At 47.5% G+C, this 19,548-nt stretch overlaps 1 protein-coding gene across 1 annotated transcript in view; it reads right to left on the minus strand.

Annotated features, from left to right (window-relative positions):
• The window catches only part of CABP7 (calcium binding protein 7), an 87,681-nt gene extending 70,015 nt beyond the window's left edge, over positions 1 to 17,666 (minus strand). The window contains exon 1 of the mRNA XM_015425340.1: positions 17,558 to 17,666. Coding sequence (XP_015280826.1) covers positions 17,558 to 17,666 — 109 coding nt within the window. The remainder of the gene's footprint in view (positions 1 to 17,557) is intronic.
• Between the last annotated feature and the right edge of the window lie 1,882 nt (positions 17,667 to 19,548).

Genomic DNA, 19,548 nt, shown 5'->3' on the forward strand with positions numbered 1-19,548 from the left:
AGCAGTATACAACATATGGGTAAGAATCGTCAGCACTGTGTAAGAGTGGAGGGGACGGGACTCAGAGAATGGTGCTGGGGAGGAGGACTGGAGTGGCACAACAAGCATCTGCTTGTTTTGATCTTGTGAAATGCTGGAGGGCCTACTTCTGCATCCTGCAGAAACCCGTAAAAGAAAGTGCCTCTTTAATGAGAGACTAACCATGGGTGGGGGAGGAGGGGAGTTGATTTCCTATTATCTTTACTCCTAAGCAGCGCTATCAGGAAGCCCCCTTATTTATGGCTGCTGTACAGCTCTAGATCCAGGGAGACGCAATGCCAGAGTTCAGATGCACAACCTCAAGGCAGAGAAACTTTGAAAGTGTTCCTAACTATATTTTGTTACAAACACAACGCTGCAAACATTCTAAGAAGAACGAAGAAGGGTTGCATTTCTGGGAATACATTTTATTCCCTTTTCCCCTCCAGCAACAAACATTTTGCTATGCTAAGGGCACAGTCTTCCATTCAGCTAACAGGGCTGGAGGCTTCTGCCAGAGAAGATCTGTGAAAAACAGCCCCACCCTCTGGGTTGCCAAGAATTCTCTTATCTGTTTTGCTTTCTGTTGCCTTAAGGCATGTATTTTTTCAATGCACTTATTGATCCTGTGACATTTCATCAGGAGTCCCACTTCAGTCAATAGGCTTACTCTCAGGGTAAGCCATCATGCCATTTCTCTAGGCATCTTTGAGATTCCTAAAATATTTAGGGCAAAGAGAGTTCAAAATATCCATTTAAAAAAATTAAAAATTTATTTCAAAGTAATGACTCTCAGTCAGATTTCATTATATTTGAGTATAGGTACAGACATATGTACACACATAGTTGGACTAGTTTGCTTCTTTAGTAAGCAATTCTGATTTTGATCTGTGCCCATTTCTAATTAATTAATTCAGCCAAATAATATAGTCCCTGCATAATGTGACCCTGGTTAACCAGGTACAGGATTCTAAGTGACCCACTAGGAACTAGGGACGTGTAGAACCTCTCTGAGCAGGAGTGGATTGGCCATGATGGCTGCTGGGAAAAATCCCAGTGGGCCAGTGACTGGGGGGGGGGAACGACACATCTCCTGAGCCCCTCCCCCGAATCAAGCCAGACAGGATGCTACCACCACACAGAGGCAGGTGGTGTGGTGCCTGGCCTCACTGCCCCCGCCTGGCCCCATTGCTGCCATCTTGTCCTTGGCTAGTTGAACCCAACAGTGATCGGCTCTAGCTGTGCCAGCTACGGGCAATTGCTGATGAGCTGATTGGGTAAGGAGTAGCTGAGAGATGCCGGCAGCTTTAGCTTTGAACAACTGGCTCTGGCACTCCATCGGGTGAAGGAGCAGGGCCAGGGGAGGGGCAGGGGCATATTCCAGGGTTGGTTCGGATGCCAGCCTGCCCTTGCCATTGAGAGATTCTTTCAGCATCCATCAAAATCCCCCAAATCGTTCAGCTTTAAAGGAAATTGTATAGCTGTGGGATTGCTCAGGGGTGTGAGACAGGAACCTGTAGGTTCAAAGTTCATTTTAGTAAAAACTTACTCAGAAGCCTCAGGAAAACCTCTTCAGGGCCTAGTCAACTGTTACAAAACTGCCCTGAAAACTTTTGATCAAACATGTGCTAGGAGTTCTGTGATTGGAACTTAATTCCCAGGAGGGTGAGGGTCTGATTTGGATCAGGATTGTGGGGAGAGGCGGCTTAAGCCTCCCCATGTCATTTTCCCAACCTGAAACAGCCCCAGGAGCCCACTGTTTGCCCCACTGGAGAAATTTACATGTAGCACCCCCAGTCTGCAATGAGTAATGCTACTGTCGTGCCTTACAAGGTTGTGGTTGATTGCAACCAAATAAGGCCAATGTAGCGCTCTGAACGTTATATCAATGCTAAGCATTATTGAACGGACAATTTATGAACTTGTAGAACTTGAATAATGGGCCGGGGTTCAGCATTTGAATTTCTAAAGCTTGGCACACCTCTGTTACAAATCTTAGCTGCTGTGGTTGCTACAATAAATGGCTACTGCTATTCCATCTGCTGCAGGGCTTGGTAATTTCCCCGAAGCAAACACTTTACTCCTCTGCCATTCCATCGCCAGGAGCCCACTTATATGATGACCTTTGGTTTGGTCTAGACATGCAGCAGAATGAGGTGGTAATGAGGTGGCAAGGTGCGGTAGAATGATCTGCACCACTTCACACACCTTAATAATTCTTTGTAAGCCAAAAACTAGCTCAGCCTGTGACGGCCTGCGCTAGGACCTTTTCCCCTGGTGTCCTAAATTTTATTCGCAGGGAACAGGTTTTTGTTTTTTAACATGGGGAACATTACAAATGTGACCTTCCTCACCTGCATTCTGAATTGGTACAGCCCCTTCTACCACCACGAAAGTCTGCCTCCTCCGTCTGTTGCATGGGAAGAGACGGCCTTATCCCTTTCGTATCTTGTTTTGTTAGACTGTACGCCGATGACAAGGGCTTGTGTTTGTTTATAATTTGTACAGCACTTAGTGTCATATTAGGTACAACCACCACCACTGCCAGTCGCCAACACAGTTTGCCACTGTACATCCCACCCTGCGAGCTCTATCTTGATTACAAGCTAAGCTAAATTTCTATTTACTTGGCTGTGATATATTGGGCTTTGATCTTCTTTTATCTTCCTGTGGTGCCTGGAGCTGTAAATCACCTTGGCAGGACCAACAAAATGCGTAACAAAGTAGTTTTCTTTACTGAAGGCTGAAAAGCTTTTAATAGGTACCATTGGGGATTGGCAGAGAAGTGGTGAATTGGTGGCCCAGCAGGGACGGTCATCACGGGGGTGAGAACAGAACGGAAACAAAAAGTTGGACTCCCCCCACAACTCTCTTCAGAAATGTCCTCTGCCAACACCAGTGTTCAATATTGGTCAGACCCTTCTTTGAATAGTGATTGCATTTTCAGCAAATAGTTGGTATCTGTCCCTTTTGAGTTCAACAGCTATTCTTTGAGATGAGGGGATTCAATATCTGCTGATGGCTTATGGCATTTCAAGTATCTGGTATCAATCCAAATTCACTCCAGAGTCAGCATGGTGCAGTGGTTAGTGTGTTGGACTAGGATCTCGGAGATCCAGGTTCGAATCCTCACTCTGCTATGAAAACTCGCTTAGGCCAGTCACTCCCTTTCAGCCCAGCCCAGCGCAGCCCACCCCACAGGGTTGTTGTGGTGAGGACAAAATGGAGAACAATGTTATAAGTGTCTTTGGATCCCCATTGGGGTGAAAAGTGGGACATAAATGCCTATATTAAATAAATTAAACGGTGATAAACATCTAAAGTACTGGAGTTTATGACATTTCAAAATTTATTCATTTATTGGGAAAATGAAGATCCCACACCTTCCATGAATTCAGGATGGTTTACAAAACTATTTGAAATACACTATCAACAATAAAAGTCGACTTAAATCAGTGGTACAAACACAATCTAAATGACCACTCAGACCTAGCAAAAGCCAGTCACTTTAAAAAACCGCCTCCCGGCTTTGTGAAGCTGAAATGTTTTGCACCCTCAGTGGTACAAACACAATCTAAATGACCGCTCAGACCTAGCAAAAGCCAGTCACTTCAAACCGCCCCCCCCCCAGGCTTTGTGAAGCTGAAATGTTTTGCATCCCTTGGAAAAGAGGCCAGAGAGGTAGGTCTTGGCACCTTCACTAGCAGAGTGTTCCAAAGGAGGAGACCAGGAGCCAGGAGCAAGCAAGGGCATGACAAGATGTTTCTGCTGCTCTGACCGAATATTTCACCCAGGCTTATACCAGGAGAGGTGGTCCTTTAAAATGTGATCGAAACCCAGAATCTCACATTCAAAGTTTTGTTCTTGGAACAAGAGGGGGGTGGCCAGTTTGAGGTTGGGAAACTCCTGGAGATTTGGGGGTGGAGCCTGGGGAGGACAGGGACCTCAGTGGGGCACAATGCCACAGAGTCCACCCTCCAAAGCATCCATTTTCTCCATGGGGAACTGATCTCTGTAGTCTGGAGATGAGCTGTAATTCCGGGGGATCCCCAGGTCCCACCTGGAGGCTGGCATCTCTACTTCACAGGTATGAGTTCTGGGGGTCTGCTAAAAATACAGAACAGAGGGAGTTCCCCACCTCCTCACTTTGGTCTCCCTCCTCCTCCAGACAGCGATTCCAAAGGTCTTTCTCCTCTCACCCTGCCATTTCACTTCTTCTCTGTTTTCCTGTTCAGCCATTGAAAGCATATACGATGCTTCCCCCCCCCCCCCTGCCCCAATAGAACCTTCCCAAAAACAGAGGGGGGTGGCCAGTTCGAGGTTGGGAAACTCCTGGAGATTTGGGGGCGGAGCCTGGAGAGGACAGGGACCTCAGTGGGGCACAATGCCACAGAGTCCACCCTCCAAAGCATCCATAGGGTCCACCCTCCAAAGCAGCCATAGGGTCCACCCTCCAAAGCAGCCATTTTCACCAGGAGAACTGATCTGTGTAGTTTGGAAAGCAGTTGTAATTCCAGGAGATCTTCAGGCCCCACCTGGAGGCTGGCAACCCTTGCAGAGAGCTGTACATGCACACAGAAAGGCAGGACCCAAATTATGTGTAACGAAGCCTACACATATAAACCTGAACATGCACTGGGCTCTTTGTAAACATTTGACCGTGTGGGCAGCAGACTAAGACCAGGGCCAATGAGCACGGTCCTGCCTCCCTTTAGGTCCCTTTGAATGATTGCACATGCCTCGCCTTTCTTCAGCCCTCTAAATCTCTTCTTTGTCTGTCTTAACAAGAAAAATTGGACGGCTGTACAGCCAGCAGAGTCAAGTGGCAAAATGTCTTGTGGACCACGCAATATCAGATTGTGGGTGTGGTGTGATGCTGTCTGTTTGACCCCTACCCCCCCCAAAAAAAAAGTTCCTCTACATATAGAAAATTTGCATGTCTGATAGAAGGACTCATGACTACCTTTGCCATGACAGGTGGCTTGTTTTTATGCACAAGAAGTCTGTTTCCCTTGTGCAAAGGGAGCACTCACAGATGAAACGCTACCAGCCTTGCTACTGGTAGCCTGGAAGGGTACGGCCCACTTGATTCTGTTGAATCTATAAACTGAGCCTCAGCTTTTCTCTTCATCAGCAGGGGGAAACAATGCAATCACTGATGAGGGAAGACACAGCATTCCCTAGCTCCTGTCCCACCTTTTCTTATAAATGGCTATTATTCTTAAAATTGTCCCTTTTTAATTACCAGCTTTTCCTTGCATTTAAGGGCTGGCAGAAGGACAGTCAATAACAAAGAGGACAGGGACAGCCAATGTGGGACTTTGGTCTTTGGAATCTGGACCCATCTCTGAGATACATCACTGAGGGCCTGGGCACGGCAAGTTATTCACCCTAATTTTCAGCCTCAAATCCCTGGAAAACCAAAATGTGGTCATTCTTAGAGGAGAACATTGCAAGGAGAGAACTGTGTGTGATGTGTTCTTAGTTCACAGGTTGAGCAGATCACAAGCAACAGTTAATTCGCAGCATGTATGGCAGGCTTGTGGTTAAAACGCTGAACTGCAGACTGGAAGGTCGGTAGTTCAGCAGTTCGAGACCCAAGTGCCGCATGACGGAGTGAGCTCCCGTCTCTGGTCCCAGCTCCTGCCAACCTAGCAGTTCGAAAGCAATAAATTGCAAGTTGATAAATAAGTACCACTTTGGTGGGAAGGTAACAGCGTTCTGTGTGCCTCAGCATGTAGTCATGCCGGCCACGTGACCACGGAAACATCTTCAGACAGCGCTGGCTCTTCGGCTTGGAAATGGAGATGAGCACCGTATCCCTAGAGTTGGATTCAACTGGCTTTCGAGCAAGGGAAACCTGTACCTTTACCCTGCGATACTCAAAGCCCTTTGTTTCCCTGCAGGGTTTTCAAAAGCCTGTAAGGTAGGCCACTATTATTAAGGCAGGCCAGTATTATTATTCCCACACTGCAAATGGAAGTGGGAACCTGGAGATAGCGTGTTGCGTAGGGTAGTACTAGGACAAGCCCCAAGCAAGATCAATCCATCATCCAATATCCTAGAAACAGCATCTGCCTGCCAGAATTTCCTTAAATGGGGACATTTTCGTATACTTGTAAGGTAACACCCCAGTTCTCACATTAAGGATCACTACCTGAACTTCCCTGAAATCACTGCTGAAGGCTTGTTGCATACTGTATTAATTTTCTCTACCGTACCCTATCTTGCACTGACTTCTGAAAGAGGAGTATCAGTGAACTGGCCGTGCTGTCTGTATTACACTATTTGGGTCTGTATGATAATGTTTTGTCATCCAGTTCTACAGTGTTGTTGTTTGTATGTATTATACTGCTCTTATTGTCTTTTTTTAATTGTGTCATCCAATATGAGTCTCAGTGAGAAGGACAGACTATAAAAGAAGTAAGTAAATAAGAATCCCTTTTCTTTTACACTTTAAAGATGCTTAAATGGAATGCTTAATCTCACAATGGTTCTAGTCATACTTATTCATTAGTTTCAGAGGGTGGCCGTTATTGGTCTGCCGCGGAAGAGCCAGAATCAAGTCCAGTGGCACTGCAGAGACCCACAAGATGTTCATCATTGGTAGGACAAGCGAGCTTTGACTCTTGAAAACTCATACAGAAACCCCTCCCCCCCAAATCTCATTGGTCTCTCAGATGCTACTGGACTTGAATCCAGCTCTTATTCATTAATCTATCGATACATCTGAATAGCCAATTATGGGAAGAATCAGAGCACTAGTGTTTGGTGTTTGTGTGTGTCCATTTAGACATGCTTGTTTGTGACAGCCAAGGGACATCTCTCACGGCTCTATGATTTTTTTTAACTTACAGAGATTTAAGGTAGAAAGTGGAAAGTTAAAGGATGGCTACTATAGTGGGTGTGAGTGTACACTGCTAACATTTTGAAAAGACTCCTCCAAAGGACCAAATATGCTTGTACACCTCCGCTTTTGTAACAAGGATCACTGCTGGAGCCTCACCCCTACTCTTCCATTAGTACACATTGCTCAAACTTCTACTGTGTGTCTGGTCTATGGTATTCACCGACGCCGTTTCTCTGCCACTCATTTAAAAGCCAAAAGAGTGATTATGCCTGGTGTTAAAGACGTATGAGAAAAACATAACTGTCTGAAAACCCATAGTTCAGAATATCCTCCAGCAGCTGTGGAACGTGAGTTGTCAGGCTGAAGACTGCCTGGTGCCTTAGTATTAATGTGTGCACATGTCCCCAGCATTCAAAGATTCATAGCAATTTGAGGGACGGAGCTGAATTCTGAAGTATGATAGCTCTACCATCTTGCCATACCAATTGCTTTAGAAATGTATTGTAATGAGCTTGGAATCTGTGGACAATTCTGACTTATAGGCTTGTCCTAAAGAAGTACATCGTAGGGAAATCAGAGTCCACGATAAAAGGAATGGTAATGCTTCTGAGTAATTGCAGACATACCTTCCAATGGGCTTTAATGGCTTTGGTCATGCTTGAAAGCTTGCACAGAGCCCTGTGCTAATTTTGTTCATCCAATAAAAGGTATTACGTGGATTTTGTTCTCGTTTCTGGTCAAACAGCCCATCAGGCCTTAGGGGAGACGATGCCCCATCTTGGCTGAAGGGCATGCATGTGTATGTGTAGAGGTGACTAAGAGACAGAAACAAGGAAGTGCAGTTGCTATGGTTGCCCGTCCCCCGCTACTGGCAGGGGATGGCCGCGTAGGGTTGCAAGATCCAGGTTGGGGAACTCCTGTAGATTTGGGGATGGAGCCTGGGGAGGACAGGGACCTCAGTGAGGTACAATGCCGTAGAGTCCATCCTCCAAAGCATTCATTTTCTCCAGGGGAACTGATCTTTGTGGTCTTGAGATGAGCTGCAATTCCAGGGGATACCTCAGGTGGGTCCCACCTGGAGGCTGGCAGCCCTATGCAGTTCTGATGCTGGTAGAAATGGCCAAACTAGATGTTACAGCCTCTACATGTCAGACGCACAGATGCTGCTGCCGTTTTAGAGCTGAACTCAGGAACAGACAAGGCAATCTTGTTTTCCCTCCCCATGCTTTTCAAATGCCAAAACAGCTGAGGGGGGCACTTGAAAAGGCATGCAGGTGGGTGAAACAAGATTTTTTGGTCCTGCCCTGTGGGCCCAATTGGGCTTTCGTGGCAATTTTAAATGGCCTGCGTTCAGCTCTAAAGTGGTGGTGGTGTTCATGGGTCTGACCCGTAGATGCCATAACGTCTAGTTTCGTCCACTGAGGGGGAGACAGATGAATGTTGTCTAACGCATTTTAGGGGAGGAGGAAAGAGTGGGGTGGTGGACCTGCTGCCCTGTAGCAATGCTTCTGGGCCTCCACCTTTGAAAATAAACACTATGATGCCACAATATGTCTCCAAGGCTTTCCTTTCCAAAGGCAACTGATCCAGATAAATGCTAGTCCCTGGAACATTTCACTACTCAGAGAAATGGAGCATATGTAGCAAGAACATGTAAGACAAGAATAAGGGGGAAGGTGCCTTATACAAAGTCATGTGGTTGACCCTCCAAGCTCAGTAATGCTACTGCGGGACACGTGGTGCACTGGTTAACATACTGGACTGGGGAGATTTGGGTTCAAATCCTTGATCCAACTTGAAGCTTGCTGGATGACCTTGGGTGAGTCACAGGGCCAAAGTGTTTGTTGAATGACAACATGAGGACTTTCCATCAGATAAAATATATCTAATAATATAGTGTTCTGACTGGCAGCAGTTCATCAGGATCTGAGGCGAAGAGAGGTCTTTTGCAACAGTCCCTTAAGTGGAGATGGGGGGATTGAACCTGGGACCTTTGCTGACCCTCCAAAAACAGGAGACAAGATTTTTTAGGGACAAGTACCATAAAACAGAGATCGTCTCTGGCAATTAATGTCAGTTGGAGCATGCAAAATTTAGGGACAGCAATTTACAGTGGACAAATGCCAGAAAATTAGGGATTGTCCCTGGTATGTACAGACAACTGGAGGGTATGTGACCATTGGTTTTATATCTGGGAAAGGGCATACCAGGGAAGAGAGACTGAGGCCTCCGAAACTCACTCCATCTGCTGTCCTGGGACACCTGCCAGATGTCTCCCATCTTGCTGCACAGGTGGCTGATTAAAGCAAAATGGGAAGGCTGAGGTTGGCTTTCACAAGCTTCATTACACAAGCCAGGAGAAACGGCCTCCTGCCGGTTCACCTGCCTGCTGCCGTTTTGCAACCATGGCCTTCCCTCCAAATATTTCTCTGCAAGTGGGATTTGCTGGTGCCAAAAATATTGTTTTTAAATGTGGTGAAATTTCTGGGTTCCACTTTTGAATTTCAAACACCAGCAGAGTTCAGTTTTGACAACTGGGTGTCAGGGGCACTTTTTTGTTTAACAAAAAAATTGGGGGTAATTAAATCAAAGTCAAAGTCAAAAACACAGCAAGCAAACTGGCTTTCCATATTGTGCTCAAGGAAGTAATTGTAGAGGAAAGGTAGAGCCAGGTGGTCAGCCGTGTTGGTCTTAAGCAGTAGAACAAATTTAAAGTCCAGTGACACCTTTAAGACCAGCAAAGGTTTATTCAAGGTATGAGCTTTCGTGTGCATGCACACTATTTCAAATACAATGGAATGGGAGGTAAGGTTCAAACTTATAGACGGGCTGAACAGCAAATTAACATCTAACATGATGAAGATGCTTTAAAGGTAAAGGTTCCCTTGCTCGAAAGCCAGTCGAATCCGACTCTAGGGTTGCAGTGCTCATCTCAATTTCCAAGCCGAAGAACCAGCGCTGTCCAAAGACATTTCCGTGGTCATGTGGCCGGCATGACTAAACACCAAGGCGCACGGAACGCTGTTACCTTCCCACTGAAGTGGTACCTATTTATCTACTTGCAATTTCTTGCTTTCAAATTGCTAGGTTGGCAGGAGCTGGAACTAGAGACGGGAGCTCACTCCGTCATGCGGCACACTCGGGTCTCGAACTGCTGAACTACCGACCTTCCACAGCCTGCAGTTCAGCGTCTTAACCACTTGAGCCACCGGAGCTCCATGAAGATGCTTTAAGATATGTGAAAACAGAATTAAGTAACAAACTAAGGTTATAAGGTCAACAGTTGTAAAGCTATAAATATGTCAAAATGAGTCTGAGACTCTCCATTCACTGCTAGAGTGTGGAGGTCACTTAACAGCAATTTTACTTTCTTTTTCAAGGTGGGAGCAGTGTATGTCAGCCAAATATTCCAATATTCCTTGTATTACATTCAGTATTCTAATATACTATCCTGGAAAAAAAAACCCACTAAAATACAGAGGATGTATAGTCTCTCTGCATGAGAATAAATCTTTGTTGGTCTTAAACGTGCCCCTGGACTCTAAATTTGGCCAGACTAGGTGTTGTTTCTTTAATGAGTCAGGTTTGGCTTCACCTAACCCAATGTACATTCTCTGCATCCAGACAGTAAACTAATTGCCCAAATGCTACAAGGTTCCAGTTCTCACTGGGACTACAGTGCATGGGGAAGAGAGGCTTTAGCCTTCCCCCTGCATTGTTTCCTGATCCAAAATGGCTCAGGGAGTGTTATTTGTCCCATGAGAGGCACATGCACTGAGGGCTGGACACACCACTTACCCAACAAGGCAGTTGTATCAGCCCTAGAGTTGGGAGCCATGTAAGAAATAACGTCAGATAAAATCACACTGAAACGATCACTCCTGCACAAACGCAAGAACTGTTATTGTTTTGAGAACAAGTGTTCATCTAATCCAGTGCTTTGGTTGCAATAGTGGCCAACCAGATAATTCTGGGCAAACAACATGTGAAGCAACATCCTTCCCCAGCATTTCAGGCAGACTCCCTCTGATCGGCAAGGCTCCAGTTATCATGGCTAATAGCTGACAACAGGCCAGTCCTTCATGGAGCTGTTGAATCCTTTTGAAGTAGGCATCTAAGCTACTGGTTGGCACACAGCACTTGCCCACTAGAAGCTCTTTGATACCCAGTCCATTCAGACTTTTTGCCAAGTCTGCCCGGCAGGTTGTCACATGACTAGCAACTGCACTGAAGCAAGTAGCTTTTGGATCAGGGCTGGTATCAAAGATCGGCATGGTTTTGGCACCTAACAAGGTTCAAAGCCTGGCAGGGGCTCAATTGCTGATTGGACACTTGGCTCAGCAACTGCCTCTGAGGGCCCTGTGATGGCACAGAAGCGTCTGGATGCTGCCCATTTTCTGTTCTGAGTTGGTGGCCCAGGGAGACAGTAGAATGTACCTGTTCTGCACTCCTTGAAGCCCTGTTGGTTCGTTTTGAGCCCTAACAGTACCAAGAAGTTCAAAGTAATGTGAAAGAGAACACATATATGTGCACACAAGGGAGACACTTTGTCCTAGCCCCCTACCCTGCAGAATGTGGAACTGTTGTTCCTGCTTTGCATAACAGCGTTTCGCTGTCAAAAGAGCTAAAAAGGCTACAGTGGCCTTGGTAGGGACATATTCATGATATGTTAACAAGTATGTTTTGGACAGCTGTTTTTGAAGATGCAAGGAGGAGACGCAAGCAGAAACTTGCTTTCACATTAGAAGGAACATGCGATACTGGAAGCTCTAGGCTGTTGTTGTTGGCTGTTTGTGTCCCTGCAATGATTCCTACGTCCAGGGTTGGCTCAAACTATTTTGCAGCCTTCCCGAGACTCGCATTCCCCACATCATCAGGCCTCTTTTCCATGCTTCATAAAAATGGAGAAAAAAGAAAAGGCTCCAATTCCAGGCACTTGTCTGGAACAAATGGAAAAGCCGTGGGACAGAGGCACAGTTGAGCAAACTTCTTCAGACCATATTATTGCAAGGTCTGGGGTAAGGTGAGAAGGGGAATTGTGTCTCCCCTGCAGTTTCCCCCCAATTAACTTGGTGACCTGGAACTCCAGGCCTGTTGCCTGATATGCCTGTGGGTATAGCCATCACTGACTGCAAAAATCTGACAACTGATTGACAGGGAAGATTTTTAGAAATGGAAATCCGATACATTTCTCTTTGTCTAAGGGAGGGCTTTCAGAAAGGAAATCATGCCAGTTCATCAACACCTTGATGAAAACAGAAAATGTAATCGTGGTGCTGTAGAGTGACAGAGGAAGAGCTCTTATCACATGGTAGAGCAGCAGAAATTGCATTTGGTGCACAATGGAAAATGGAATACTTATTATATTTTCAGTGTTGCTGTTTGGTGAAAAAATAGACACAGTTCTCCTGCATACCCTCTCCGGTCGCAGTCCCCAATGATTATTCCTCAGGGGCATCCATATTGCTAGCAAGCATGCCAACTTTTCTACAAAAAGAAAAGCAGCCTCAGAAGACTGTTGTTTTGAGCAGAGGAACAGGGGGACAGGAAGGGTAGAATATTTTTAAACCCCCCCCCCCCATACACTGGCTCTTTAGCCATTCCAGATCGCTCACTCCAAGCTGCTTTAACCCTCTTGGGTTCAAGATGCATACGGAGATGAACCCTACTGAGAAAATTAGGAGGGGAGGAATTCTGAGCAGAAAAATGGCCAGAAGAGAAAGTAACAAGCACCCCTATAGCTGCATTGATCCTCTTCTCGAAACTGCAGCTTCAGGGCTACTTTTCATTGAGAAAGGAAGGAAGGAAGGAAGGAAGGAAGGAAGGAAGGAAGGAAGGAAGGAAGGAAGGAAGGAAGGAAGGAAGGAAGGAAGACCTGTGGCTGCATTGCACACATTTGCATGATGTATCCTGCAATTTGCACCTCTCTGGGTCTATACATGAAGGCTGCAGTCTAAGATCACCTTCCTGGGAGTTAAGCCCCACTGAGTAAAATGGGGCTTACTTCTGAGTAGACATGCTTAAGCATGCTCCCTAAGTGTCCAAGAAACAATTAAATGGGTTTCCAAAACCAGTACTGCATGCTGAAGACGCAAATCCATTTTCTTCCCCCCAGCAAAACATTTTTAAAAGCTGACTATCTGTGTTGATAACAGTCCTGTAGTGATTATATAAAACCCAGACACAACAAATGCTTTTAAATAGCACTTTCTTTTTTTGCAGTTTGGATTTTGCATATATCCGAGAGCAGGATTATAAAGCTGGCTAAGTGTCTTCCCCTCCAGCCACACGTATACACGGAAAGCAGAAATGGTGCCACTTGAACACAGCCCAGGAAAGCCCCGCATCTTCCCTTGGGTTCTTACGACAATCACATGAAACACAGAAAGCTGGCTTGGGATGTCTATCAGCGCCGAAGAGCACCACAATCAGCAAAACATTGTCCAGGTTATTAGCTCCCACTTGCCTCATATGATTGCAACAATATGCTGTGATCAAAAGAAACTCTTGCCCCCGTATTGCATTGTTCTGGCAGCTGGGGATAGAAAAATCCTCACTTTCATGTCGCTACGACATGAATCGTCGCTGCCATTAGACCACAACAGTCACAGCTGACAGCGCAACAACATTTGTGTTGGGAGGTTCCTGCAGACTCTGCCCCAACTGGGTACCAGTTCACACCAAGGCCTCACATCGTACTGACAGAAGAAGCACAGGAGCAGAGATGGCAGCAGTCAACACCCGTGTCCTGATCAGGCCTGACCCAACGGCATCAGCAACCCAAACAGTTGTCTGGAGACATTAATGACACTCTGCCTGAACGGAGGTGAACCGCAGAATCCCTTGCAATGTTGCCGAGGGCACCTAGGTGCACTGTCAGTGTGTGTCTTGGAAGCTGTGCCCCCAGGAGGGCCCCCCGAAGGCCCAGAGAACTAGTTGAGGTGCTACTGGGGAATAACGGCAGCTTCCCTGTTTTGATCACACACGGCGTGTGTGTGCTTCTGAATGTGAGACAGAGCCAGAGGGAACCTTTGCTTGGCAGCCCTGCCACCCAGCATTCCCTGTGACATTGCAGGTGACCTTGGAGTTTATGGCTGCCATGTTGTTGTTGTTGTTAGCCATTCATTCGTGTCTGACGATGGCTGCCATAGTGTGAGTCAACCATGTGGCTGCCTGTGATGTGGCCTTATCACAGGGCAAGGACAGACCACTGGCTGCTTATGAGTTGTCTCCAGTCTCCCTTTTTTCCCCTGAGCTCCAAGAGTCTGCGGAAATTCTGGGTAATATTTCATTGGCTTCCTATCAGGGAAATTTGTTTATTTGGATATTTATATCTTGCTTTTCTCCCTGATGGGGACCCACAGTGGCTTCCATTGTTCTTCCTGTCTCCATTTTATTTTCACGAACCCCCCATGAGGTAGCTTAGACCGAGAGTGAGTGACTGGCCTAAAGTCACCTAGCAAGGTTCAACAACAGAGTTGGGATTCGAATTTGGGTCTCCCAGGTGCTGGTCTGGTACTCTGACCACTACGCCACACTGGCAAATTGCTCGCCCGTCTCCATCCCCTCCAGCAGCATCACCATCTTCATCCCCAACAACCTGAGTGATTAACCTCCACCTATCCATGCTGAGACACGGGCTCCCGTGGAACATCTGTGTCCCACACAAAAAGTATCACTAAACCAGTCATCAAACAGTGGAGTGCTTAAGCATACAGCCCCTCCCATTAACACGTTGGCCATCCAAGCTCTTAAAAGATGAAGTAATTGTCACAAGACATGTTGACCATATGGGGATTCCTGTGCACTCTTGGTTCAGTGCTGTCAACACTACCAACCGAATCCATGAATTGGAAGGACAGGGAAACGACTTGAATGCACACATGCCCATAAAATGGCCAAACACAGTGATAGGTGATAAGTCATGTTTGGTGGACTTAAAAGGTGTTTAGACAAATCCGTGGACAAGATTATCAGTCAACATCTATTTTCTATAATGACTAGGAACATCTGTGCTCTGAGACAGAACGCCTCTAGCTACCAACAGCAAGGGTAGGAAGTAACAAAGAAGAGGGCTTCATGCCATGCTTGTGGGTTACTCAGGGGCATGTGGTTGGCCACTGATGGGGAAAGGATGCTGCCGTTAGTGGTCTTATCCAGCATGGCTCTTCTTTGGTTGTGATCCTGAGACACTGCGTGGTAGCCGATTATTAAATGAGGTGCTTTTTATGCAGGCTGTCATTTCGCAAACAGATATCACTTTAGTGTGGTATTCAGTGCAAGCGCACCCCGTCATATATGATCAGGGTGCACCTTCTTTTCGACTGCATGTGGTGAATGACAACTTGGCAAATAAAACCTATCAATCCTTACAACCCAGTTCCCAACCGTACAGCCCATGCTCCTGATATTCTGCCGTGGTCTAGCGTGCTCTAGGAAAACAAACCTGGATGGTGCTATGCAGACAGGAACTGGTTCGCTTCGCAGTGACTAGGAGCACCAGGGCAGAGTGCAGGTTTAGCCCCCGTCAGTGATGCTCCCAATAGCAGCCTCTTACTTTTTCACTTATCAATGGATGTTTCCTTGTTTAGTCCTACGGGCAAAGTACAGCACTGCACTTGGGTGAAGTCAAAATCTGCTTTGCACCCTGGCCACTCAGGTAACTTGGCCTTGTTGACAAAGATCCCCCTAAAATGTCTCTCGGTTTGCCTTCCCCGGGGACCTCGTAAGACACGATCCCTTCCTCCCTATAACTACCCACCTTCATCATAAGCAGCTGCTTAGCAAATAAAGATATGAGCATGCAGAGGAAAGCCCTGACTGGCCACAGCTGATCAGTGTGTTGTGCACACATGCGGCAAAGCAGATGCATGTGTCCAGCAGGGTGCCAGGTGTCTGCATCCAGATACCCAGCACAGAAATTATATTTGTGTAAGCCAGAGCCACATGGGAAGGGGGCTTGTCCGGTAAGTAGCTCTCATGCTGCTGCTTTGACGCAGTCGTTCCACAGCTGTGAGCATGCGAATATCTGGAGAAAAGCAGCAGCTTTCCCATACACCTCAGCTATGAGGCCAGGAGGCTAGCCATGTGCAGAACGACCAGCCCGCACTGGTCTAGCACCAGCAAAACACTCTGCCTGGCGTCCTGGACAGGGACAACATTTCAGAGATTTCCATGCAGGAGGGAGGACAGCTAGCCTCGCCAGCCTTCGGTGACACTCCTGAGCAGGGGGCAAGTGCCCACCTGTCCGGGCTCTGGGGTCAGGATGGAACACTGGCCCAGCACTTCCCCTGCCCCGACATACAACTGTAAGGACGAGCCCTAAGTTCTCAGCTTGCCTGATGCAAACCTGTTGATCTGCCGAGCCACACAGACACTCCCCCCCTCCCCACATTGCTGACCACTGGTCCCCTGTCCTTTCCATGTTGCTCGTCTCTACTCAGAGAGTCTCTAAAAGCCACACACTCCATGCCACTCTCTGATGACTTTGGCGAATCGATAGATTGACTGAGAGTCGGAAGGGGAGGCAGCTAGGCGGGGAAGGAGCGAAAGAGAAACATCTCCTCTGCCTTGCATTCACCCAAACAGATTGGATTCTTAAAGAGACACGAGTGGAATTTCAATAGGGGAGCTCAGTGCAGTGAATGGTCGGAAGCTCTTGGGGGGGGGGGAGGCAGGTTTGAGGAGAGATTCCCTCCGCACATCCTCAGCCCACACATCTCTCTGATACAGCAAGCACACAACCCTGGCTGTGCCAGTTTCCCCCCAACACACACACTGATAACGCAACTGTCCAACTGTCTGGTACCAGAAGCACTTTGGAAGCTGTGGGTGTTTTCGTGGAGGGGGGGGTTTCTTTACCATTAGGGGGATAGAAGATCCGAGGCACTCAGAATGGGAGGGGGGAGGAGGTTAGAGAAGGGGGATCCCCCCCCCAAGTTACAACTCCAGGTCAGCACCTGCAGTGGGTGTTTTTCTTACACACAGACGCATGGGGGACCCCAGCACCATCCATGACTGCCTGGAGCAATCCCGCACCACTACCTGTTCCATACACACGGACTGCAGGAAATCTCTCTTCTGGAGAGATCATTGCAAACACTCAAACCGAGGGTGGGAAAGAAGCCCGCACCTCCTGCCCTGAATTAATATTGGCTCTGCTCTCTGTGCCACTCTGTCGCTCCACGTCCTGCCTTTCTGTCCCTCCATTCCCCCCCCCAGACCCCCTTCCTTCTGCACCTTCCCTTATGCTGCTGTAGTTTCTGCCTCACTTTCTAGCCTGGTCCTGACTTGGCCAATCTTCTGCTCCTTTCCCCGTCCCACACCCCCCAGTCCCATCACTTATTGTTTCCCCTTCCTTTCCTTCCATGGAGGGAGCTTCCTTTCTTTGTCCTCCCAAGTGACACTGACAGTGCAAGCACACACACACACACACACACACAGACAAATACACAAGCCAGCATATGCTTCCTTGTCCCTCTGGATTTTGCGTACTTTGCACTGCGATGCGATTCCCCCCCCCCAAACATTGAAATCTGGTCTTGCTTCCAGCCTCCATTCTCCTGCAACCTGGTTGTAAGTAAAGCAGACGGATACTCCCCCCCCCCCAAGCTCAGAGATGCACCATCTCTTTCATCGCTCAGGACCGTTTAGTAGCACAAGATATATCTGATGACAAAACAGACTCACCTTCCAGTTCATCTTCAGGTATGTCAACAGGATGCTGTTCTGCAAGGATGTTGGGGATGGTATAAATGCCCCGGTACATCAACGCGGCGGTCACTGGATGGAAAGGCATCTCGGCAGCTCTTGAAAACCCAAACTTTAATCCCAAATTTCATAGGAAGCAACCTGGCTGGAACCGGAACACAGGAAAGTGAGACGGGACTCGCACCTGCCACTGGAGCTACCTGTGACCCCGAAGCTCCTTCCTTGCCCACCACGAAGGGGTTCCACGTCTCTCGCTTTGGGCTATGTTCTTTAGTCACAACGGGTTCCTTGCATGGCAGATTCCAAGCCACTCTGGTTCAGCTGTAGTCTCAAGACAATGATGGAGAAGAGGTTATGACCACATTGGCAAGATCCCCCTTTTATCTTTGTACCCCACGAGACTTTGTTTGGGTTCGGCATCAAAACTGGAAGCAACAAAATATTTCCCCCAACCTAATTCCTTGGTACCAACTCAATTGCTCTTCATTCCAGCAACTCTGTCCCTGCCTTGGCTGTCTGCGGCTCAGGCACAGAGGGGATCATCGGTCTGCATCCTTTTTCAGCCTGATTCAGAAACAGAGACCCTCGTGTAGCGGCTGCACAGCATGGCTCAAGGCCAGTCCCCTAAGGTCGCCCGTGGGAGGGGGGAGGCTTCCTGCCACCCTGGGGGTAAGTTTCCCCAGTCGGAGTTCAGAGCCAGCCTTGCTCTTCCTTGCAGTCTCTCTCCGCCTCTCCAATCTGTATAGTGCTGGCTTCCTTTCTTCCTCGGTCTCACTCACACACGTACAGTACACACATGCTCCCCCCACTGCCAACCAAATGAACATCTGAGCGGCGGAACATCTAAATCAATAGGAGGAGAGAAAGAATGCCTCAGCCACATGCAGAGGAAGGGAGAACCGAGCGGCATTCGCCCTCTGCTCCCATTCCCTCCTCTCCCACGCCACACACATTAGCACTGCAACAGTGCCGGCTGACTGTTCTGAGGATCACAACACTGGAAATTAGCAGCCACCGTTCCCCTCCCTGCCCAACAATACCTGTGTGTGTTTATATCCCAGTTGTGGAACCTACCGGCAGCAAATTTTTAAGGACACTTGGAATCTTGCCAGATAGCTGGAGCCTGACCGTACAATATACAGGGGTCTTCTCAATGCCCTTTACATACAAAGAAGGACACAGACACATGCATCCATGCACACACACACTTTTTTTTGGTAGACTCAGAGCCTTAATCAAGTCCAGTTTGACCTGCTGTGTCCCAAATTACTTTTGCAGTACATGTTGTATGGGATTTGGCTTGCTGGACGCACTCTTGGTGTTTTTAAATGTGTCTGTGCCTAATATAGCGGCCACCTAATCTTCCTGTCCTGAAGGGGGGGGGTTAAAGAAGAGTAGGAGGGGATACTTTCAAACTTTAGGTTCCTCCAGAACATCAGCCCCTGCTCTGTAGAGCACTTTGCACTGGATGGCCACTGCAGGAGAACCTGATGTACTGCCAACCTCTGCACTAATCTAAAACACCCGTAGCTGCAATGAAAGAAATGCTATGTGGACACCCCAAGAGATCACACCTGGATTCCCATATTAACTGCCCAGACATAAGACTTATCTTTGTAGTAGACAAAAGCCAGCCCACACACTTTGATGGCAGAGTTTTGTCAAGAGAACACACTGGTCATAGCGAACGGGTCTGTGTCTGACATCCTTGTAACGTGAAGAAATTTCCCCCCCCCCCCCCCTCTCAATTCCAGTTTAACTAGGAGAAGGAAGGAAGTGGGGGCATTTTGTTGCAGCTTTCAAAGTCTTTAGTTCCTATATATCTCCACCACCACCATCTGAATCCCCCTCTCTGTGTTGAATTGCATTTGTCCCTAATTCCAGTTTAACTAGGAGAACTTCCAAAATTAATTCTGGAAGGAAGTGGGGGCATTTTGCTGCAGCTTTCAAAGCCTTTAGTTCCTATATGT

The sequence above is a fragment of the Gekko japonicus genome, unplaced genomic scaffold (assembly GCF_001447785.1).
Source record: "Gekko japonicus isolate JY-2015 unplaced genomic scaffold, Gekko_japonicus_V1.1 scaffold135, whole genome shotgun sequence".
Taxonomy (NCBI): Eukaryota; Metazoa; Chordata; class Lepidosauria; order Squamata; family Gekkonidae; genus Gekko; species Gekko japonicus.